This window comes from Sciurus carolinensis, chromosome 7 (genome assembly GCF_902686445.1).
Source record: "Sciurus carolinensis chromosome 7, mSciCar1.2, whole genome shotgun sequence".
Classification (NCBI taxonomy): Eukaryota; Metazoa; Chordata; class Mammalia; order Rodentia; family Sciuridae; genus Sciurus; species Sciurus carolinensis.
Genome location: NC_062219.1, coordinates 56,021,210 through 56,046,611, shown reverse-complemented (window position 1 = coordinate 56,046,611; position 25,402 = coordinate 56,021,210). Strand labels below are relative to the sequence as shown.

At 36.4% G+C, this 25,402-nt stretch overlaps 1 protein-coding gene and 1 pseudogene across 5 annotated transcripts in view; one reads left to right on the top strand and one right to left on the bottom strand.

Moving 5' to 3' along the window:
• The window catches only part of Pdss2 (decaprenyl diphosphate synthase subunit 2), a 255,118-nt gene that overhangs the window by 32,103 nt on the left and 197,613 nt on the right, over window positions 1-25,402 (bottom strand). For all 5 annotated transcript variants that reach the window (XM_047558926.1, XM_047558927.1, XM_047558928.1 and 2 more), the window contains 2 exons: window positions 14,732-14,905; window positions 13,210-13,341 (listed from right to left, as the gene is read on the bottom strand). In XM_047558926.1, the coding sequence (XP_047414882.1) occupies window positions 13,210-13,341; window positions 14,732-14,905 (306 nt within the window). The remainder of the gene's footprint in view (window positions 1-13,209; window positions 13,342-14,731; window positions 14,906-25,402) is intronic.
• On the top strand, window positions 7,656-8,299 carry LOC124988426 (60S ribosomal protein L26-like 1; annotated as a pseudogene).

The window sequence follows — 25,402 nt, the reverse complement described above, 5'->3', positions numbered from 1 at the left end:
AACAGCCCTCATACCTACCTTTTTAAAAAATTATTGTTTAATTTTTACAGACTGCATTTTGATTCATTGTACACAAATGGGGTATATCTTTTCGTTTCTATGATTGTGCACAATGTAGATTCATACCATTTGTGTAATCATACAGTACATAGGGTAATGATGTCTGTCTCATTCCACCATTTTTCATAACCCCCCCTCATTTCCTTCTATGTAATCTAAAGTTCCTCCATTCTTCACCCCAACCCCCCCACCCCCCATTATATATCATCATCTACTTATCAGGGAAAACATTTGGCCTTTGGTTTTTTGGGATTGGTTTATTTCACTTAGCATGATATTCTCCAGTTCCATCCATTTATCTGTCAGTCATAATATTATTCTTTATGGCTGAATAATATTCCATTGTGTATATATACCACAGTTTCTTTAACCATTCATCTGTTGAAGGGCATCTAGGTTGGTTCCACAATCTATCTATTATGAACTGAGCTGCTATAAACATTGATGTGGCTGATTACTATAGTATGCTAATTTTAAGTCCTTTGGGTATAAACCGAGGAGTAGGATAACTGGGTCAAAAGGTGGGTCTGTTCCAAGTTTTCTGAGGAATCTCCACACTGCTTTTCAGAGTGGCTGCACCAATTGCAATTACCTTTTTTTTTCTTTTTTTTTTTTCTTTTTCATAATACCGACATTTTTAGAAAGTGTCCAGGTCAGATGTCTGATTGTTTTCTCCTAATGAGATTCAGTTAAACATTTTTGACAAGAACAACTACCGGTGATAATGTATACTTCTCTTTCCTTTATGGCAGGAATCACTTAATAGAGCCTGTCTCATTACTGCTAAAACTAAGTTTGTTTGCTGCTTCCCTATATATTTACTAAGTAATCTGTTGGGTGCTTTGAGTCTATGTGTGCCCAGTTCCCTACTAACCATTCATCCAGTTATTTTAACTGATCAATCATTTTATGTGAAAAGAAAAAAAAAAAATTACATTAATGGCTGCAAAACAATCATGTTTTAAAGGTCTTTTGCTTTGATACTGGTAGAAATGTTGGCTCCTTTAAAAGAAAACAGGTCTTCCTGAGAATACAATTCTGTATTTGTACTGGTATTTAGAGGAAGAGTTGAGTTTCTATGTAAAAAAGGAGGTCTTGGGGGGACACAGAATGGGAGAAAGGATACTTTTACCCTTTGAAGATTAGTTTGGGTACAGTGTATGGGGATCAAAAAATGGCAACCAATCAGCAATCTACTAGATCTGCTAGCTTTGAAGTTAGAGCAGACCACTGAATTTTGGTTTGGTAGGAGGAGGCCTTCTGTTGTTAGGCTCCCAGTGACAAAACTGGAAAGGTACAGAACACAAAGGTCCAAGCCAGGGCTTCTCTTTGCTATCTTACTCATTCTTGTCTACTAAAAACAGAGTACAGAGCATCTGCAAGGAAGTTAACACCATTCAGAACTGAACTGCATGGTCTATGGCCATACCACCCTGCCAGCTCACCACTGTGAGCTCAGAGGTTTTGTTATTGCTTTGCAACCTGTTTTTCCTACTGTGCCTTCTTGGAATCTGGAGGAGACATGAAATTTAAAGTTGCAAAGTTTGACCAAGAAAAAAAAATCTACCCAGATCTCAGAAAGGGCACAAGCAAGGAAATCAGGCTGATAGCAGAATGTAGTTTCCTCCAGTGGTAAGGTCCCAAGGCAATGGCTGTCAACAGACGATACACCTTACACCATGTTGAAAACCTAACTGAAACCAGTTTTTGCATTTTATTTTCCTTTTCCTATTAGTGGCATTTTTTTTTTTTTTTCTGTTATTCAAGTTCTAGGTTTTGGTTTTGGTCTCTGACTGTCCCATTCCCAGTTCACACCTGCCATCTTGTATCATGTCAGTTTTCATGTCCTACGCATTCTCTCTGAAAATAATTTTACACTGAACTTCCATACTTTCCTATTCTCAGGGTCAACCCTCTGGGACTTTTTCTCCCATTATCAACAGGTTTCTCAAGGCATCTTAACTGATCTCCTTGTCTGTAGTACCTTCTGTTCCTTTTCTCGCATAATGTAGCCACATTGAGCTCCCTCAGGCACAGTTCAGACTAAACACTTTCAATGTCTGCTTTGTGACTTTTTTTCCCTTGGCCAAACCACTTTTACTTGTAACTTTAATGTATAATATTAAGTCTATAATTCCTTGCAATTCTCACTTGGTTCTTATTTGTAAAGAGCTGAGTCCACATTTTCAGACTACATTATCAGGATGGAAACCTAATCTGTCCACTGAGAAATATCTGGATATGTGAAGTGACCCAGCACAGCTAGTGAGTCATGGTAAAAGCACCAGTGAATCTAGAACCACATGGTTGGATATGGATCCCCAGGGATCTGGTCAGCTGGGAAAATAGTCTATACCTGGGCTCAATATGCACACCCTTGCCAGTGTGACCAACTCTACTGCTTCTAGTTACCAGAGTGCCACAGCCTCTGAAGAGGTGGCCTCTGATGCCAGCAAAAAGTGTCAGCCCTGGGTCAGCATTGACATGTAACCTACGCCTAGACAGTAATCCCCAGTTTCCCACTCTGCTTGATTCATGACTTTGGAATCAAGTTCATTTTCTTTTTTTTTAAAATTCAGGTAAAATTCACATAACATAAAAATTATCATTTTAACTTTTTTTTTTTCTGGTGCTACTAGGCTAGGGATTGAACCCAATGTTTCTGAGTTACATCTCTAACCCTTTTAAACATTTTTCTTTGAGACATAATCTTGCTAAATTGCTGAGGCTGGTCTCAAATTTGAGATCCTTCCCAGCCTTCTGATTTGCTGCACTGTAGGCATGCATCACCACGCTAAGATCATTTTAACTACTTTAAAGGGCATCATTCAGTACATTCACAATACTGTACAGATTTTGCCATTATCAAGTTCTGAACATTTTTTATCACCTCAAAAGGATATCTGTACCTATTAAATACTCATTCCCCATTTCCCCTATCCCTCAGCCCCTGGAAACCACCAATATAGTTTTTGTTTCTATGGATTTACTTATTCTGGGTATTTAATATAAATGCAGTCACATTAGATGCAACATTTGTGACTTTTGTTTAGCATAACGTTTTCAAGGTTTACCTATGTTGAAGCATGCACTGATACCACATTCTTTTCTGTGAGTGAATAATATTCCATTATATACATACACCACATTTGTTGGCCCACTTATCAGCTGGTGGACAATTAGGCTACTTCTGCCTTTTGGCTATTGTGAATACTGTTGTATATGTTTTTGTTTAAACCAAAGTCTTTTGAACACAGTCATTATTTGTTATTTCTGAGTAATTCTTTGTCTGTCTCTTGCACTGTCCCCATGTTTTTTTGCACTCCATTCAAATTATAAAACTTGCTGTTCTCTGAATACACTACATGCCTGTCCAATAATCACCTTTTCATGACTTCCTCTGCCTAAGCTCTCCATTCCCTCCTCAGGACCTTCACATGTTGACTACTTTGCAAACCCTTTCCTGATTTTCCCAACTATAAACAATTCTTTTTCTTTTGAGATTCTCAAATGGCTTAAGTATTCATGTATTTTTTTTTTATCTCTAAACCAGACTAAACCACAGACAATATACTGCTATTATCTTCTTTTTGGCAGTACTGGGGATTGAACTCAGGAGTGCTCTACCACTGACCTACATCTCAGTCCCTTTTATTTATTTTTAAATTTTTTTAGTTGTTGTTGGACACAATACCTTTATTTTACTTATTTATTTTTATGCCAAGAATGGAATCCAGGGCCTCACACATGCTAGGCAAGCACTTTACCACTGAGCCACAACCCCGGCCCCCACTTTTATTTTTTATTTTGAGAAGGTAAATTGCTGAGGCTGGCCAGGAACTTTTGATCCTCTTGCTTCAACCTCCTGAGATGCTGGAATTACAGGTCTGTGTCACCATGCCAGGCTTCTTCTTTTTCTTCTCTCTCTTATTATTCTTCTTTCCAATGCTGGGGATTAAACCCAGCACTACTCACAGGCAAATGCTCAACAATGAACTGCATGCCTAGCCCCAATTTATTGCTGTATTTTCTGTAGTCAAGCACTTTGTATACCAAAAAATCTTAAGAAATATTTTTAATTTAGGAGCTATCTAGAGTTATTTCATAGTCTGTGATTATACATATGGTTCTTTCAAATGCCTGAGATTGTAGAGGATGATGAAATATTATTCCTTTTGAAATAACTCAAAATACCTTAGGTAGCTAGAAAAACATCACTTGTGGTATTAATGTGGACTCTTTAAGTGTGCATTTTCTTTTTTGTTTAAGAATCTCCATGTGTTGTTTTTGTGCACACTAGCTTTGTCTAGCAGTCTTTGTTTTACTTTTGAATAAGGAGTAATAGCAGGATATATAGGGACAAGTGAGTTATGGCACAGCAATGGTAATATGTAGTACACTTAAGGTGTTTTACAGCTGGTTATGACAGTGTCAGAATGTCATAAGCTTAACTGACATTTCAGTACTTTCAAGAACGGCCAAGAAAATATAATCATAATTCTTATTTCTTCAGGTGACTTATAATGGCAGCAGAAAACTAGAAGGATCATTAAAAATAAAGCTTGCTGACCTGCAATAGCCCCTGGACTCCCTGTGAGAGACAGAGCCTGGTGGTTCTCTGAAGGATTCTACTTTCTTTTATTAGGAATTGAAATGAAAACTGAGTAATGACTTTACCTCCCTGGGGTGAATCATCCATTCACTAACAGTATTTTTACCTGATCATTATTTTTCAGCAGCTATAAAATTTAAATTTAAAATTAAGATTTGGAGAGATCTGTTGAATTTAGTATAGAGATGATGCTCAATCAATATTTTTTAGCTGTTTTGGGGTCCAGCCTTGTGTTCTTAAAACTGCCTCTTGTGAAAGGGTATGGGTATGCGCATGTGCCCATGGCTTATGGTTGTGATGAAGAGGGTATTCTAATCTTAAAATGTTTGTGGGGGGTGTTTTGAGAGTTGGAGAGGATGTGGCAGGGCATGAAAGGAAAAATTAAAATTCCAGAGGTGTTCTTCCTCCTAACTTCACAATGGTGTTGAATGGGTAATGAGAATGTGATCTCCTTGATTCCTTGCCTAGCCAATAATTCTCACTATATCTGAGCAGGAAATCAAAAGAATAGACAGGACACACACCAGTTTGGGCAGAGCAGAAAGCAATTTTACATGTGATAATAAGAAATCATAGGCAATTTCTATCACTAGGAACAAGATTTTTCTATTTCTTAGTGTCAAAACTTGTATAAGTTTCTAATAGAGATGAATAATTTTCTTATAGTACACTCTTGTCTAAAAGGTCAATTTCTTAGGTTTATCTGAGAGCTGAAAAGGACTTTAGAAATGACCTAATTCAATGCCATCATTTTACAGAAAATAGTAAAAAGGACACGAGAGAATGTGATTAGGGTTACACAGAGCTGGCAGAGCCCAAACTAGAATCCAGGTCTTTCAAGTCCTGATTTTTTACTAGTCATTTCTACTATACTAACTTGAGTTTTGTTTTTTTTTTTGTTTTTTTTTAATTTGACAAAACAGGACTGGGACCAAACAGCTTCATCCAGTGAAGGCTACACCACATGCACCATTTTTTGGTACTAGGGATTTAACCCAGAGGTGTTTTACCACTGAGCTATATCCCTGGCCCTTTTTATTTTATTTTTTTAATTTTGAAACAGGGTCTCACTAAGTTGCTGGGGCTGGCCTTAAACTTGAGATCCTGCCTCAGCCTCCTAAGTCACTGGGACTCAGGGCATGTGCCCATGCATACTTTTGGATAAATATTAATTAGATGATTACTTCAAGTAAGCCACTGTGCTAGGTATCCTTCAGGATCTTATAATCAAATTCAAAATTGGGGGAGGAAAGGGTCACAAAAATAAACAGGAGGGTAAATAACATGCAAAAATTGAAAAGGGTATTAGAAGTAAGCTTGAAATTAAGAAGGAAATGTTTCTTTCAGATGTTATGCAAATTGCATCCCCTGTCTCTCACTCCAAGGCATGGATAGAACAAGATCATTATCATATAGAGTTTACAAAACATAAATATTTTAATGTAGAAGATAAACTCAAGTAGAGTCTTTAGTCTAGCCAGGTACAGTGGTACACACCTGTAATCCCAGCTACTAAAAAACCCAAGGCAGGAGAACTGCAAGTTTGAGGGCAGCCTGGGAAATTCAGTGATATTGTGTCTCAAAATAAAAATTTAAAAAGGACCTGGGTTCAATTGAGGCATGGGGGCAATTGGGTGGGGCACAGGGAAGAGTCTTTAATTGGAGAATGTTGCCCCTTCAAAAACTGACATACTTTTATTTGCTTTGGAAGAATCCATTTTCTCTTTATCAGTGATCCCTTTCTCCACTCAGGTACACAGATGTAAGGAGAAAGGCCTGAAGTCATTGGTGCAAACCAAAGCAGCCTGGGGTTGGCAAAAAACTACCAGTCTTTCCTAAAGAATGAGGATTTAGAAATGACCACAGGGATCTAGCTTGGAAGGTGGGACATCATTTGCACAAAACATCTCAGGGTTTTCTGACCTCTGCACTAGGTCTATTTGATTTATTTGAGTTACTGAGTTACTGCCCAAGATACAGGTGTCTTTAATGGAGATCCTTTTGAATCTAAAATCCAGTTGTAGATAATGATTTTGGAATATTTCACTAGGTGTTGGGGAAATTGTGGACTGCTCTCATTGTCTATATTTACAACTTTGTAAGTTTGCAAAGAAACAAAAGAGTTAAACTTTGCTTTAAAATTTTTATCTATGTTATTCCTATATGTACACGTACTTAAGTGAATATCCAAGGGAGAGCTGCTAGCTTTCATTTAACATATTCAGCTGGATCTTTTCAACCAAAATGTAAATCTGCAATGTATTCTAATGCAACCCAATTAGAGTTAGTAGCACCATCTGTATATATATTTTCAGTTCAGCTGTCAAAAAACAAATACGCCCCAGTAGTATAATATTCAATAGCGGTATGATATTTCATTGTACCATACTTCACTTAACCTTTTTCACACTTAAATGAGTCAATTTTCATTTTTCTTCCTTTCATAATTAGTATTTTAGTACACATTTTAATATGTAAGTCTTTGCTTGCAACTTTTCTTAGGATTGATTCCTAGAAGTAGAATTACATTACATTTTTAATTTCAAAGCTTTAAAATGAAAATAAATGGGACAGGCATGAGGGCTGAGATCTGGGAGAGCGCTTGCTTGCCTTGCAGGTGTGAGATGGGGTCTGAACCTCTCACCACAAACACAAAAACAAAACAAAACCCAAAATGGATACTTAAAAAGTCAAGCAGGACAAGACTTCTAAGAAAACAACCTTAGTGTCTCTAGACCCTCTCTGTCTGTCCATATCCTTTTCTTTAGCTAATTTTCCTGCTATTTATCTTCAAATACTGCTTTTTTATTTAAAAAAAATTCAACATCTATTGATTTTACATGAAAGGAATATTTAGATCTCTTACATGATCAAACACTCTTTTTCTACCTTCCTTCCATTCAATTGGTTGGATTCAATTGGTTTTATATTGGTTAAATCAATATTCAGTATTTAGGAGCCCAACTGGCGCCAGCTAGTCACCATGAAGGTCAACCTCTTCATGACCTTGGACTGCAGCAAAAACCACAAAAGGCACTTCAATGCCCCCTTGCATTTGTGCAGGAAGAGCATGTCTTTTCTGTTTCCTAAGGAGTTGTGGCAAAAGTACAATGACCACTCCTGCCCATCTGTAAGGATGACAAGGTTAGGGTGTTTTGAGGATACTACAAAGATCAGCAAATTGGCAAGACAGTTCGCATGTACAGAAAAAAATATGTCATCTACATCCAGGGGTGCAGTGTGAGAAGGCTACAGGCATAAATGTCCACATGGGCATGCACCTGAGCAAGGTGGTTATCATTAAGCTAACACTGGAAAAATTCTTTTTTTTTTTTTTTAATTACTGTATACAAATGGGATACATGTTGTTTCTCTATTTGTACATGGAGTCAAGGCATACCATTTGTGTAATCATAAATTTACATAGGGCAATGATGTTTGATTCATTATTTTTTTTCCCTTCCCCCCACCCCTCCCACCCCTCTTTTCCCTCTATACAGTCCTTCTTTCCTCCATTCTTATGGAAAAATTCTTGAATGCAGAGCCAAGACTCAATCAATAAGCTTCAAGAAAAGCATATATAAGGAATCATTTATTGAGAAAATGCTGTGTGTACTCATGGGTTAACTGTAGACTTCTAGCCTAGTGTGTGTTTCTTTAGAACTTTCAAGATGTCTCTGGAATGTTTCATTTCCCTCTCATTTTGGATCAATAAATCTACTTTTGCAATTTTGATTAACAATTTTATGAATAAAAATTAGAAATGTTTTCCAATTTCAAAAGGCATTTGCTTCATTTTAAAAATAAAATTCATTTATTGGGGCTAGGGCTGTAGCTTAGAATGCTTGTCTGGCATGTGAGAGACCCTGGGTTCGATCTTCAGCACCACATAAAAGTAAATAAAATAAAGGCATACTGTCTACCTACAACTACCCAAAAAAATCCACTTATCATTTAAATATTAGGATTTATATTTTATGCTATTGTAAATATTTTCTTAACAGAGTATTGCAATTACATTTTCTTATATATTTTTAATTTTTTCACTACATCTAATAACTACTTCATTTTACTCTATATAGTTAGTATGGCTGTTTTAAAACATGGCTCCCAAATTATTTGACACTCTTGCTATAAAGAGGTGAGGTCTATGATTCCTTGCTTGATTCTGGGTGAGCTTACCCATGTTTTGATAGGAGACCATAGAAATGGCACTGACTTCTGAAGCAGGTCACAAGGAAGATGCAGCCTCTGCCTTGCATGGTAGAATACCTGTGTTTATAGTTCTGAACGTTTCCACTATTCTGAGGCTGCCATGCAGTGAGGAAGCCAAGCTTAGTGGAAGGGTCATGCATGAGCATTCTGGGTGGTCAGCAGTTTAGTCTTAGACATACCAGCTTGGGTACCAAGTGTGAATAAAGGACCTCCCAGATGATTCTAGTCCTCAGTATTGTTGTCACCTCCAGCCTCTGCATTTTTCCGGCTAAGGCCCTAGGTATCATGGAGCAGAGCCAAGTCACCCCACCGTGCCCTGTCCAAATTCACAACTCCCAGAACATAATAAAATGGTTATTTTAAGTAGCTAAGTTTTGTTCTAACAATAATAACTGGAACATTTAGTTTTCTTTTTTTCTTTCTTCCTTCCTTCCTTCCTTCCTTCCTGCCTTCCTTCCTTCCTTCCTTCTGGTACCAGGGATTGAACCCAGGTGTGCTCAATACTGAGCCACAGCCACAGCCCTTTTTAGATTTTATTTAGAGAGAGGGTCTTGCTGATTTGCTTATGGTCTTACTGGCTTTGAACTCATCATCCTCTTGCCTTAGCCTCCTGAGCTGCTGGGATCAGGGATGTGTGCCACCATGTCTGGCTGAACATTTAATTTTCTATGTACCTATAATTAATTCATCCCTGAGTCTCAATATGATCAACTACTTCAGCTGACTTATCAGTTCCATTTTTTTCCTTTGAAGTTATTTCTCCAGGAGATCTCTGTCCTCTTGCCCCAGTGTAGTCTGGATACATAGCTATCAGCCTAGGGCTTGATGGGATGATAGGGCAGCACATTACTTAAGAATGCAGATTTTATACCTGGGTTGCCTGGGATTCACCACTTGCTGGTTGTGAGACTGTGTGCAAATTACTTAATCTCTCTGTGCCTCAGATCACTCATTAGAACAGTGCTTGATTTACACTAAGTGCTATTTTTGTTGGCCTTATTATTATTTGTTACTCTTCCCTTCACATTGTCCTGGAAATTCCCAGGCCTCACACGAATGTCTGATCCCATAGTTCCTATACTTCTTGTCTTTTTCTCTGTCTTGGTTACTCCCTTGTCTTGATGGAATACCTCACCTGCTCTCTGAAACAAAGGTGCATGGAAGGTAAATTTTTTGGAATCTTGTAGATCTGCTTAAAAGTGTCCTTATTTAATGTACTTGATGATGACATGGTTGGCATAAAATTATAAGTTGTAAGCCATTTTCTCTTTGAATTTTTCTTTTTCTTTTCTGTACTGGGGATTGAATCCAGAGACACTTTACCACTGAGTCATATCCCCAGTCCTTTTTATTTTTTATTTTGAGATAGGGGGCCTTGCTAAGTTGCTGAGGCTGCTCTCAAACTTGCAATCTTCCTAATTCCTCAGCCTCCCAAGTCACTGGGAGTACAGGTAGGCACCACTGTGCCCAACTTTCTCTTTGAGTTTTGAAGGTATTTTTCACTGTTTTGAAGCTTTGAGTAATACCATTGAGATACCATTCTTATCCTTGCTCTTTTGAAAGGTTTCTTTTTCTTCCTAGAGGTGTTCTTTAGCCCCATTGTTTTAAACTTTGGTGATGATGTGACTTAGTGTGGGTGTTTCACTTTTTTTTTTTTTTCCTGTGCTAGGAAATTGAACCCAGGGTCTACCATTGAGCTACACCCCAAGACCCATCTGGATCTTTTGAAATTTCTTATTTAGGTCACCGCCATTTATATTTGGAAACTCTGGCACTTCAGCCTTCAGTTCTTAGAATGTTTCTTTGTAAAATGTCTTCTTTAAAAAATTAAAACTTCATAAATAGTTGGGCATGGTGGTGCATGCCTGTAATTCCAACGGCTTGGGAGGCTGAGGCAGGAGGACAAATTTTGAAGCCAGTCTCAGCAATTTAGCAAGGCTGTAAGTAACCAAGTGAGACCCTGTCTCAGAAAATAAAAAAAGACTGGGGATGCAGCTCAGTGGTTAAGTGCCCTTGAGTTCAATTCCTGGTACCAAAAAAAAAAAAAAAAAAAAAAAGCTTATTGCCTTTTTAAGGTTCTAAGGATTGGACTTGGGGGGTTGGTGTGTGTGTGGGGGTAGTTAACTACTGAGCCACAATCCCCACCCAACACTTTTTAAATTTTGAGACAGGGTTTTGCTAAGTTGTCCAACTTAAGGGCCTCAAACTTAAGATTCTTCTACACAGTTTCCTGAGTAGCTGGGATTACAGGCATGTGCCATCATGCCCTGTGTTCTTTCAAAAGTTTATTAATTTTCTCACCTCCATTTTCAGTTTTATCTGAGACTCTTGATACGCCTAAGATTTCCTGGCTGGACACAGTGCGTGGAGCACACCTGTAATCCCAGTGGCTTGGGAGGCTGAGGAGGGAGGCTGAGGCAGGAGGAGCATGAGTTCAAAGCCGAGCTCAGCAAAAGTGAGGTGCTAAGTAACGCAGTGCGAACCTGTTTCTAAATAAAATACAAAATAGGGCTGGAGATGTGACTCAGTGGTCAAGTGCCCTTGAGTTCAATCTCCAGTACCTCCCCACTCCCTGCCAAATAAAAAAAAAAAAGATTTCCTGAAAGAGTTTTCGCATTTTCACATTTTTTTCGCTCAATTTTCTGGAAGATTTTCTCATTTGTGTCTTCCATTTTCCTTCTGATTAAAAAACCCTGCAATTATATTTTTATATTTCTAAATTCCGATTTCTTGTTTTGGGCTCTGGGGATTATACCTCAGAGCACTCTACCTCTAAGCTACATCCCCAGTCTTTTTATTTTTTTTGAAACAGGGACTTGCTAAATTGCCCAGGCTGGCCTCAAATTTGCAAACCTTCTGCCTCAATCTCCCAAGTGGCTGGGATTATAGGTGTGTGCCAGTGGGCCTGGTTGGGTTGTCCTTTTCTACATAGTACCTGTTTTTGTTTCATGGGTTTAACATCTTGCTAAGTATGCTATTAAGTGCTTCTGGAAATGTCTTTTTTCTTACATTGTTTGTTTCCTCTGGGTTCCCTTTTCATTAATTTGCTTTTGACTTTTCTTTCACAGTAGTCTTTTCTCAATGCCCTGTTACCTGTTCTGCTTCAAGTGAGGTAGCTAGAGATTCTTTGCATGTGGATACACTGAGGCTTGTCAACTGGTAGGGGATAGCTATAGGGGACAGCTCATGGATATGGGTGTTTACTGAGAGGGCACCAAACAGCCACATCTGCAGATCTTTTCTCCTGAGATTGACAGTTTCCTAAGAAATAATTCCCAGTTTTCTACCTGGTGGTATTGAGGGATTTTAAGCTAACTGTCAGCATTTTTAGAATCAATACAGAAAGAGGGTTGAGGAGGGGAAATGTTATCTTTCAGAATGCAGATATTCATGTAGGCTTTCTGCTATAAGTATGGTGGCTACCGCCGGCTTCCCCACCCTGAGGCTGTGCCTGGTTTCCCAGTCCGAGCCTTGAATTAATCCAACCATGAAGTTAAATAAATTCTACAAGACTTTGGATAAAAGGGTAAAAACTTCTTACCAGAGTTTCTGAATTAAAAGAAAACCAAAAAAATTCCCTTGTGGTTGACATCCCCATGCCCTGCCCAAAAGGTATGAAATTTACCTGATTCAAGCCCCTTACCCTTCCCAGTTCACCATGCTATTTTTTTCTTTGATAATGCCTTAGAACAAGTGTTCAGGGTCCAAGTTTGTTTTAAAATAACCCAATGAGCTGACAGACGGAGCTCCTGGAATTCTGCAGCTTGCGCTAGAGTCCACAGATGGGAAATTGCTGTTAGCTAAAGGGTGGTGCTATTACCATAGCCCCATTTCTGAAGCCTTTAGAAAAAAATGTCCTCTGAGTTAATTAGCATTCGCCACAGGCACTAGTGTTGTGCTGTGGTTTTCGAAGAACTCGGATAATAAGAAAACAAGAAAACATAATAATAAAAAAAACAAAAAGAAAACATAATAGTGCAGTCTCTAACTTTTAACTAATATTTTACCTTTTAAAAATGTAGATGATAGGGACTGAGGTGTGGCTCAGTGCTACAGCACTTGCCTGGCATGTGTGATGCCCTGGGTTCAATCCTCAGCACCGCAAATAAATAAATAAATAAGATAAAGGTCCATCAACAACAAAAAAACTAAAAAAAAAAAAAAAAAAAAAAAAAAAAAAAAAGATAAAGAAAGAATCATCTGTTAAATAAATATGCTCTTTTATGACTGATCTATAGCCTTAAATCATCACAAAACAGATATTATGTTCTAAAATTGACTAAATACTAATAGTACCTAAAACAGGAAGAATTTTACTTTACCTCTTTGATCTGCTTAATCCACAAATCTCTTCCAAGAAACTCCTGGTGTAAGACTACAGGAGCTGAGTTTAGATGAAAAGTCGCACAGTCGCTGGTCTTTTCTTTAATAAAAGGCTGGAGGTCAGAATTTATCTAGAAGGAGTAGTTAAAACAGTTCTATCAGTAAAATGTACACATAATAGTATGTTTTAGTCATATTCAGAAAGCACCAGTAATGCAATAAAGAATGAAGGTTTAAGATGTACATTAATAAGCTTTAATAAGCAAAAGAACATTTTGGATGACTAACATTAACCTTTACAATTCTTTAGAATTAATTTTCCCTAATATATTCCTGTTTTTTTTGGATGGTGCTGGGGATCAAACCCAGGGCCTTTGAATGCTGTGTTCATGCTCTACATCCCTAGCCCCATTCGTTTTCTTCCTTTTTGTGGTACTGGGGATTAAAGTCAGGTGTGCTCTGCCACTGAGCTACTCTCCCAGGCCTTTTTTTTTTCTTTCTTTCTTTCTTATTTTTGAGACAGTCTCACTAAGTTACCAAGGCTGGTCTACAACTTTTGATTCTTCTGTCTCAGCCTCCCTCGTAGCTGGGATTTCAGGTGTACATTATGATACCCAGTCTTATTCCTTTTTTATTTGGTAGCATCCTTTATTTTAATTAAGTTAAAAGTAAAGTTTTTAAAGATTTAATAAATATAATTATTAATAAATTACAATTTAATAAAATATGCAAAAAATCTCATCTGTAAGATATTTTGTATATATGTATACATTTTCCTCCCTTTTATGAGCTATTTAATATCTGAAAACTATATACTAAAATGAAAATTTTAAATTACACATATATACGAAGGGAATAAATAGCTAGTTTTAGGATATTTGATATTTATATGCCATTTAAAAGAATCAGCTATTAGAATTGAAGCTTTCAGTTTAATTCAGATTTCTAAATTTCATTAATTTCCCATAATTTGTTTTACATAAAAAATAACAAATATTCTCCCATTCTGTCAATAATTAGTAATTATTATTTAATAATTTTAGGAGTTCTCTCAAGAACCCTTTCAGGTGGAAAGAAAAGACAAACATCAAAAACATAGCCTTTGGAAGGCTGAAACAGGAGGACTGCAAATTCAAGGCCAGCCTCAGCAACTCAGCAAGGCCCTAAAAAACCTAGTGAGACCCTATCTCAAATTTAAAAATAAAAAGCGTTGGGATAGCTAAGTGGTAAATTGTCCCTGGGTTAAATCCCCATACCAAACAAATATGTAAACAAACAAAAACACACACACAAAAATGAACAAACGACATGGCTTAAGTGAACTGCAGACTTCTGTCAAAATTATATAGTGCTTACCGATCATATTGTTTATACTACACAACAATAACCATCTATGACTGACAGATTTAGAGCACATAAACATTTTTGATATATAAAAGCAGCTTATTAAATGGCAAAAGGTTTTTTTGTGTATCATTTTAGCTATTTAAGTATGGCAAAAGATAAAGGGTGTGCAAATACCTTATGACTCATGGCCATGTGCTTCCCATACTGAAATGCCATATCCTGAACCTCAGCATCATGCTTTGCTAATTCCATCGCAGCTTGGCAGCTCTTTGCTAGTAAGGCACCATGGGAGAGAAAAGTCTGCTCCTTCCAAGTTGATATTCCAATATCATCTGTGATATAATTTTCCTAAAATGTAACAAAGCCAAGATAAAAAGCATTTTAGGAGTAATTTAATTGTTTCTGTTTTTGATGAAAAAAAAGAGGAAAAGAGCTATTCAAAATAGGCTATGGCAACAAAACAGAACTAAAAGATGCCGAATCTTAATTCTACCTAAAAAGAATGGGGGAAGAGCTGTTTTTTAGGGTAATGTGGAACAAATGAAAGATATGTTAAAGCAAATTTTGTTTGCTAGGAACCTTCTATTAAAATATATTCTATAGGGTAAGGTACAAAGTAGAAACTTAGACCTTTAAAGTGACTCCTGGCTATATTCACATCATTTTTTTTAATGCTACTGAGTGGTATTCCAAAACATAAGAAGCCTACTGCATTTAACTTATGTGAAAATGTCAAGGGCATAATGAAGGAACTGTATCCTATTTTTTTCTTGTTTTGGGGTTGAACCTAGGAGCACTTAACCACTGAGCCACATCCCCAGCTCTTTTTTATATTTTATTTAGAGACAGGGTCTGCTAAGTTGCTTAGGGCCTTGCTAAGTTGCTTAGGGTCTTGCTAAGTTGTTGAGGCTGGCCTCAAACTTACGATCCTCCTGCTTCGGTCTCTCAAGTCACTGGGATTGCAGGTATGCCCCAGCACTCCTAGCTGTATTCTCTTAAAAACAGTTAGTTAAGCAATTTAGGGCACAGTGGTGCATGACTATAATTTCAGTGACTCAGGAAGCTGAAGCAAGAGGATCACAAGTTTGAGACCAGCCTTATCAACTTTATGAGACTTTGTCCCAAAACAAAAATAAAAAGGATTGGAAGGTAGCTCAGTAGTAAATCACCCCTGGGTTCAATCCCAAGTACCTGGGGTACAGAGTGGGAGAAAAATTAAACAAGGATCATTAAGGATCACAAGGATCAGATTTAGAATCACCTCTTTTGCTATACTGAGGGGAATCTCCAGTCCCATCATCAAATCAAATTCTCAGCTTAATTTTATTAAGTTTTTGAACAAAAATAATGTTCTACTTACGGCAAGCAACTCTTGCAAATATGCAACACAGCATTAGGTAATGATAAAATACCCACATGGGACAGAAACAGTATATAACCTACTGTATAAAACATTAGGTAAAATTAATAACATATTTAATCTTAGAAAACTTGGAATGTATTTGTTTTTTTTTTTTTTTTTTTGTACTGGGGATGGAACCCAGGGCACTTTATCAATGAGCTACATCCCTGCCCTTTTTATTTTGAGACAGGGTCTCACTAAGTTGCTTAGGGCCTCACTAATTTTCTGAGGTTGGCCTTGAACTTGCCATCCTCTTGCCTCAGCTTCCTGAGTTGCTGGTATTAAAGGTATGTGCCACCACACCTGGCCTGAAAATGTATTTTAAAATATGAAAAGTTAATATGTAACATTAATAAACATAAGGAAAACCATAGTACCATTATACTAAAAAGGCGCTTGGTAAAATTCAACTCCTATTCTTCCTGAGGGGGGGAAAAATGAGTGAAGTAGGAACTGATGTATATTTCTTTTAACATGATGTGTATTGTGTGTGTGTGTGTTTGTGTGTATAAGCCCAAAGCCAGCAAAGACTTTACGGGGAAATACGATCCTTCCTCACTAACATCAGGAATAAGACAGAGATGCAGAACCCTGCTGTTTAACAATGTAATGAAAGAGACAGAGAAAGGTGTATAAAAATTAGCAAGGAAGAGCTTTATCCCTATTTGAAGACAATATAACTGCATACTGGGGAAACCAAGAGGCTTGACTAAAAAAACTACTATAAAAAGATAATTGAGTAAGAGAGCAGTATGTAAAATTAATAATTTGTAATTAACATAATAAAATGTATTAACTATAGCTTTCCTACATAAAAACTAATCAGAGAGTGTTACAAACAGTATCTTTTATTCCATTACACAAAAAGATTAAAAAGCTTGGAATAAATTTAAAATGTATAAAACTGATATGAAGAAAATGTTACAATACTACTGAAGGAACAAAAGTGACTTGAGCTGGGTGCTGTGGCACACACCTGTAATCCCAGCTGGAGGCTGAGACAGGAGTATTGTAAGTTCAAGGCCAACCTCAGCAACTTTGAGAGCCTGTCTCAAAAAAAGGTGAGGGGCAGGGATATGGGGATCTGCTTCAGTGGTAAAATGCCCTGAGTTCAATGCCCAGTGATTGGGATGGGAAAAGTAACTTGAATGACTGCAAAGACATATCATGTTCAAAGATAGTAAGAGTTAACTAACCTCATAAAGTTCTCCAATGAAACTAACAATCCCCCTAGCACCCTAAATCAGGAAAGTTGATTCTAAAGTTCATATAGAAAAAAATAACCAAAAATAGCAAGGAAAACCTTGAAAACAGAAGAGCTATATGTATTATATGTATGCATGGGGGCGGGGTAGACAGGAAGAACAAATTTTGTCTAGTCCTACCAGATACTGTGACATATTAAAAATCCACTGTAATTTTAAAAATATGTACTTTTTAGACACATGAAAAATGGAACAAAACAGAAATTTCAGAAAGCAACCAAACTATGTATAGGAATTCATTATATTTTAGGGAAAAGTTGGACTTCTCAGTAAATGGGTGGAGCAGGTATCATTTACTACAAAGAGCTATCTGGAAAAGACAAAATCTACTCTGCATTTCACATTATTTACTAGGATAAACTCTAAATGGCAACACCAAAACCAACAGCACAACTTTCAGCAAGGTTAAAAGATCATCAAAGAAAAAGTCAGTGAATCTCCCTCCTTCACACAGATGTCCACATCATTATCCTTGACACCTATGAATGTTATTGTACATGGCAAAAGGGACACTGCAGATGTGGTTAAATTCAGGATGAGGATTTAAATTCAGGATTTTGAGATGGGGAATTAACTGAGTGGGTAAAATACAATCACGAGGTCAATATAAGATGGAGGCAACCAAGTCAGAGTTATAAAAGCTTACATAATGGCAGGAGGGAGACTGTAGATGTTATGTTGCTGGATCTGAAGATGGAGGATGGGAACATAAGCCAAGGAATGAAGGTGGAAACTAGAAAAGGCAAGGAAATGGATTTTTTCTTAGAGCCTCTAGAAGGACAGCAATCCTGTCACCATCTTGATTTTGTGATTTCTGACTAATAAAAAGTGTCCACTTCCCCAGTTTCACTCTGTGTAAGGTTGTGAATAAACAGACCTCTCAAATATGGTTGGTGGAAGTGGAAACTAGATGGAAAATTTCTATCAAAATGACAAATTATTTGCCCTGTGACCCACATCCAGGAATTTACCTTACAGATCACACACATGTGAAATGGAACATGCACAAGGGCCATGGTGATCTTTTAAAAGTATAATCCAGAACCACACTAGCCTCCCAGATGTTTCTCAAGCACTGCAGGCATTTCATCCTTAAGAAGGCCCTTGCCCTTGCTGTTCTCTCTGGCAGACACTGTTCCCTGCTATTTGCATGGCTAAATTCCCCTCATTACTTTCTGTTCTCTTCTCAAAATTCTATTCATCTTTAATGATCTACCTCCCTCCTACATTATTTCCTGTCTCCTTACTCTGTTTGAACATGTTTTCTTTGATACTACTTATTTGATACTATTTATTTGTTTACTGGTTTACTGTCTGTCTCTTCCTCTAGAATAAAAGCTCCATGAAAGTAAGGATCTTGTTTTGTCAACTGAATCAAGGATATAAATATGGGTAGACATTTCAACACCCTAATATAGCACATTAAGTGAGCAATGAATATTATCTCAATCTTTTATCTTTGTTTTGATGTCTTTCTTTTCTCTCTCGTGTTCATCTTCTTTTACCTTCTCTCCCACAGTCCCCCTACTTTTTTTTCTTTTCTTTTTTGAAGATACTGGGAATTGAACCCAGGAGTGTGCTACTACTAAGCTATTGAGCTACAACTCCATGCCTTTTTGCCTTTTATTTTGAGAAAGGGTCTCACTCAGTTGACTGGGCTGGCCTCAAACTTGCAATCTTCCTGACTCAGCCTCCTGAGTTGCTGTGTTTAACCCCATGCCTAACTTCCTCTATCCTTCCTAATCTGGTCGTAATGAGGAATTGAAATAATTCTCCTTTAATGCTTCTCTCCTGCTCACAGAATCAAGATAAACTCCATAGATTGCATTTAAGGTTCTTTTTTTTTTTTGGTACCAGGGATTGAACACAGAGGTGCTTAACCACTGGGCCACATCCCCAGAGGGGCCCCCCCCCGCCTTTTTTTAAAATTTCTTTTAGTTGTCGATGGACAGAGCATCTTTATTTATTTATTTTTATGTGGTACTGAGGATCGAACCTAGTGCCTCATGTTCGAGGCAAGCACTCTACCACTGAGTTATAGCCCCAGCCCCTCCTCAGCCCCTTTTTATATTTTATTTAGAAACAGGGTCTCGCTAGGGCCTCATTAAGTTGCTGAGGCTGGCTTTGAACTCATGATCCTCCTGCTTCAGCTTCCTGACCCATAGGGATTACAGGCTGCTGGAATTACAAGTGTGTGCCACCTCACCCAGTTTAGAGCCTTCCTTTTAAGGGAAGTAAGCAGTATTTCTTGGTCCCATCTCCAATCCAAAATATTCCCTATTTCAGTCACACAGGACAATTGGTTGTTTCTTGAGTAGTAAATATATGTACTTTCACATTTGTACAAATTTTAAAATATCATTCTTTTCAAAGGGAATATCATTTCCTCACATTCCCTGCCAGGAAACTGAATCTATTGAGAACAAATATCATTTCTTTTAGGAATATTCTCAAATATCCCCACAAATATTTTCTTTTGATGAATATTACCTGAGTTATATTTTAACAGAGCACTTAATTCCCCTTAAATTTTATAACTGCTTATATATCTGTTTCCCCAAAGGTTGGTCTTAGTCACCTTTTATTTTATTTTATTTATTTTTTTAAAGCTAATGGGTAGATATATTCAGATTTTGGCACATTATTCAGCAATAAAAAGAATGGAACTACTGATCATGCTATGTCATGGATGAATCTCAAAAGCATTGTGTTAAGTGAAAGAAGCCAGACACCAGAGACCATATATTTTGCATGATTCCATTTATATGAAATGTAGGCTAGTGGTTGCCTGGGGATGGAGGTGGGGACTATAAATGGGCATAAGTGACCTTAGAGAAGTATGTGTGAAAATGTTCTAAATTGGCTTATGGTGATGGTTATATCACTTACTTTATAGTTGCTAAAAATTATTGAATTATACTTTAGAAGTTGGTGAATTTTATATGTAGAAGACATCTCAATAAACCTGTTAAAGAAAAAACTAGGACTGGGGTTGTGGCTCAGTGGTAGAGCACTTGCCTAGCATGTGTGAGGCACTGGGTTCCATCCTCAGCACCACATATAAATAAATAAATAAAATAAAGGTTCATCAACAACTAATAAAAATATTTAAAAAACTAATGAAGATAATATTTTATACTTCTTGGCCTCAAATACTATAAATTAACTTTTAAAAATATTTACATGATCCTCAATTAACTTTTGGTGATTTGTATATCAACCTTATTTATTCACACACTAACATTTATTAAGGTTCTTTCATGGGTCAGGCTCTCTGTAAAGTAATTTGGATATGAAGATTAATAGTCTATCCTCAAGAAATTCACAGTTCAGGGATAGATTGTATATAGCTGAAAATATATATATATATGTATGTATACATATGTGTGTATATATCTACATATTGATATGTAGAAATAAATTTACAAATGTAGACATTTTCACACAGGATATACAGATAATTCCATTTCATAATAATTGCAGGATCTCTGATGAGTAAAGATTCAGTTTTGTTCATTATATATCTTATGGGAATTTAGACATTTTATTTCATAATTTTCACATTTAAAATTATGCAAGTAATACATGATCCCCTCCCAAAAATTAAGAAATTCAGAAACCAAGAAACAATTAATTTATAGTCCCCTGAAATCTACTGCCACCAGTTAATTGCACCATAAGTTAATAATTCTGTTCCTAAGTTAATCAGAAATGTTATTCCCTGAACATTAAGTTATTACCTATTGTGAACTTGGTTATTAATGAAACAAAATCCCCCTATTCATTTCTATCAGCTTGTCATGTATATACTAAGAGAACATGCTCTGTTCTCTTAGGAACAAAAGAAAAGTTAATATACAATTGTGAAATACTGAGACATGATAATCACATCTAAACTAGAGTCTTTACTCTCCAGATATATAGAATTGGTGTGAAATCAATGGTCAGAGTGAATGAGATTTAAGGATACATGTAGCTTCAAGTTATATAATGCAGTTTTTTTTTTTTTTTTTTTTTTGCTGTTGTTTTGGTACTGGGGATTGGATTCATTACCACTGAGCTACATTCTTAGCCCTTTTTATTTTTTGAGACAGGACCTCATTAAGTTGCTTAGGGCCTCACTAAGTTGGTGAGGCTGGTGTTACACTTACAATCCTCCTGCCTCAGTCTCCTGATTCTCTGGAATTACAGGCGTGTGCCACCATGCCCAGCTTTATATGCAGTTTTTACTGAAAATTTATTATATATTAAAAGATGATACATTCAGTGAATATTTACTTTTGATGAGATTTCCTTATTTTCAGGAAGATAAGTCAACATACTTATTTAATGACTATCAGAAGTACAATAATTTAGAAAATATAGGTCTTGTTATTCTCTGTCTCATGACCTTTTTGCTCAAGTAAAGCAGGTTCAAATAACACAGGAAAAAACCCCAAAACCTGAGGCTTGTAAGATGATGTTTGCCCAAGATGGTGGCCCTGATGGTATCACTCAGATGTAATATACTATTTTGCTACTTTATTGCCTGTCAAACACATACTTGAGTTGCTTTTTTCCTGGTGGTGATACATTAGTATATGTTCACCGAAGACCAAAGTACCTTTGTAACAGTGGCTGTGTGGGATTGAAGGTCAGGTCCAAGGTCACAGAACAAAGGCAAACTAATTGGCCTGGGAAGATATCAAAGCCCAACTAGAACCTGTCGGGTCAAACTGCTACCTTTCACATGATCAGAAGAGAAGAGTTTTAGAACTCAGTAGCTGGTTAACTGTGGAGGTAAAAATACTTTCAGAAAAGTATGCTGGGATGTGCTCAGTGTTGGAGCACACACTAAGCATGTGTGAGTATGTGGATCCCAACACCACACATACACCTACCAATGCAAATATTTCTTGTTTCCTTGCTCTCTACTTCAGGTTCATATGCTGGGTCACTACCTTTATAAATGCAACCTAAGTTTGGGCTGGATAAGTGACTAGATCTCTCTAATGCCATGGTTCACTATATTTATTTTCCTAGTGCTGGGAATTAAACTCAGGAACTTGTGCATGCTAGGCAAGTATTCTACCACTGAGGTACACATTGCACCATTTCAAATGTTTACTTTGAGTTGTTATTTTCTTTTCAGAAGCTAAACAAGACAGTCGAAATAGTTATATATATATGTATATATAAAAATATATAAATTATACATATATACACATGTAAAAATCATACATATATACATATATAAACACACATATTATACATATAGAAAATTTTATATAAAATTATATGTGTGTGTATATATAATTTTGTGTATAATTTTCATATATAAAATTTATTTTTAAAATTTACATATGTAGAATTATGTATATACACATATGTATACATTTTATATATGTATGATTTTTATATAGTTTGCATACATAATTCATGTATATAAACTACATATATATTATATGTATAATATACATAAATGTTGTATATTATATATATAAAAATCAAGTAAAGGAAGCTTTCAATAAATCTCTACATTTAGGAATTAGAAGGAAGCAAGGAGAAGAATGGAATCTAATATTTCCTGGGAGCTAATTACATGAGGACACTTTTACATTATTTATCATATCAGCCCTCAAAAATCTTAAGGATCATCATTCCCATTTAATAGATAAGGAGGCTAAGGAGGTCAAGAATGTATTTTGATTAAGATCAGACACTACTAGTAAGTAATAGAGATGAGTCTCAGATGTATAGCAATTGGCTTCTATTTTGCTTAACACATAATAAAAATATATGCAATGCTTAATATCTTTTATGGTTTAAAAGTAGGTTGTGTTAAAGAGGGAATGACATATTTCATCAAGGTATAAAAAAGCATTCAAATCTGTAAATTAAACCTTTCAATAATATTCATTGAAGAGACAGAAGCATATAAGTAAAAAGAAAAGTAGGTAAGTATGTTTTCAGGAATTCTGAGGGAAGGGGAAAAATATAGTATTTTAACAACTTCATCTAATAAGATGAAATCATTTGCTTTGATTTATATTGCAGTCAAATGGGAGATAATAAGAATCTGGAAGCTTTACATCCATGTAAATCATGGGAAAAAAACTAGTAAGATTTACTAAAGACTCTTTTAAATGTTTCTATTCAAGGAGTAGAGCTGTTAAAAATTATACTCATGAGTTAGACAGAAGGGTTGACAAGGAATTTTAAAATGTAAGAATTCTTTGGTCTAGTGCTGATGAGTTTCTTCCTTCCCTCTCCACAGTCAGTTCTTGTTAAACTATATCAGGAACAATCATGGTGAAGAGGAGGGGTCTAGATGGAGGTAGGAAGCCTATTTGACAGCAAGAAACCTTTTACTACCAGTAGGTGCTACGCCTTACGGGGGAAGTTTTGAGCAGCTACAGGGCAGTCGATAGTTTTGGGACAGACTGTACAGTTAGGACAGAGGGGAGTCCAAGTAACTCTTTGAGATAAACAACTGGACAGCATTAAAGAGAAGTAGCCTGCTTGGAAATGCACAGGGTAGGTTGGTGCTTGACATACCATGCGAATGTACAATCGATGCAGTTCACTAATTTTTGTTTACTACATACCAGACACTGTGAATTTGAGAATTAGGCATTAATCCTTGATATTAGGATAAATTCAGCAGGGGAGAAATAATAAGTGATTATAAAGCAACTGGGTGTATGAAAAGTCCAGAGAAAGGAGGGAATAATTCTATCAAGAAAGGGTTAAAGGAGGGGTGGGGGGAAGGGGAAAAAATAATAGAATGAATCAAACAACATTAGCCTATGTAAATTTATGATTACACAAATGGTATGCCTTGACTCCATGTACAAATAGAGAAACAACATGTATCCCATTTGTTTACAATAAAAAAAAATCTACATGGTGCACAATCGTAGAAATGAAATGATGTACCCCATTAGTGTACAATGAATCAAAATGCAGTCTGTAAAAAATTAAAAAATTTTTAAGAATAAAATAAAAATAAAAAATGAAAAAAAAAAAGAAAGGGTTAAAGGAGGCCTTAGTGGTAGGACTATTAACGGAGTCTGGTTCTGAATAACAAACTGGAATTAGCTAAGAAGACAACATATGGAATGACTTTGAGGCATCAATATTAGTCTATATTGTTAAAATATATAGTGGGAAATGTAGGCAAAGAAAGATGAGACTGATCAGTGCATAAGAGGCCCCAAGCTTTGAATCTTATCATTTAGGTACTGGGAAACTGTTTTCAGTAGGAAAGGACATGATCACATGTGCAATTTAGACAGGTTGTGTAGGGATGAGGTAACATGGTGCCTAGAGGGGACTGAAAGGCAAGAACAATATTGACTGCTCAAAAAGTGAAACCAGGTCTGGGGTTGTGGCTCAGTGGTAGAGTACTTAGCCTCACAAGTGTGAGGCACTGAGTTTGATTCTCAGCACTACATATAAATAAATGAATGAAATAAAATCCATCAACAACTAAAAAAAGATTTAAAAAAATATGGATAGGACAGTTGTTTACCCAAGGTTCTCTACCCAGATTTTGCTAACAAAATCCTTATTTTATTCAAGTATTCACTGATTCTACCAAAGATTAATTTAGAAATGGGTATATGGTCCAAATCTAGCCAATGAGATATAACAGAATTCTACCAGAAAATTCCAAGGAAAGAGACCCAGGTAGAAATGGGAACTGACTCCCCCAGAGGTTGCACTGTCTTGATTGGACATACTGAGGGCCACTGTAGCTAAACTGTCACCAGCCTGATAATAAATATGACATTAAAAAGGCAGAGCAGAGACAGAGAGAAAAGAACCTTGATACCTTCAAATTGGCATGTAAACCATCCTGCATGCTCAGTAACAGTAAAATATATTTTCTTACTTTTATGTCTATTTAACTGAATTTTTCATTTTTTGCTGCTGAAAACACTTCAATGAATTTGCTTCCTAAGATGAAAAAGGATTATGTTACAGGAAGTCTATACATGACAATAACAAACTACTAAAACATTTTAGGGAGAATTTCTTTAGGATAGTGTATTAGTTACCAATTATTTCATAACAAATCACCTCCCAAACTTGGCATCTTAAAATATTTATTATTTCATAGTTTCAGGAGGGTCAGGAATCTACGAATGGCTCAGTAAGGTGGTAGTGGTTCAGTTCCTTATGAGGTGGCAGTCA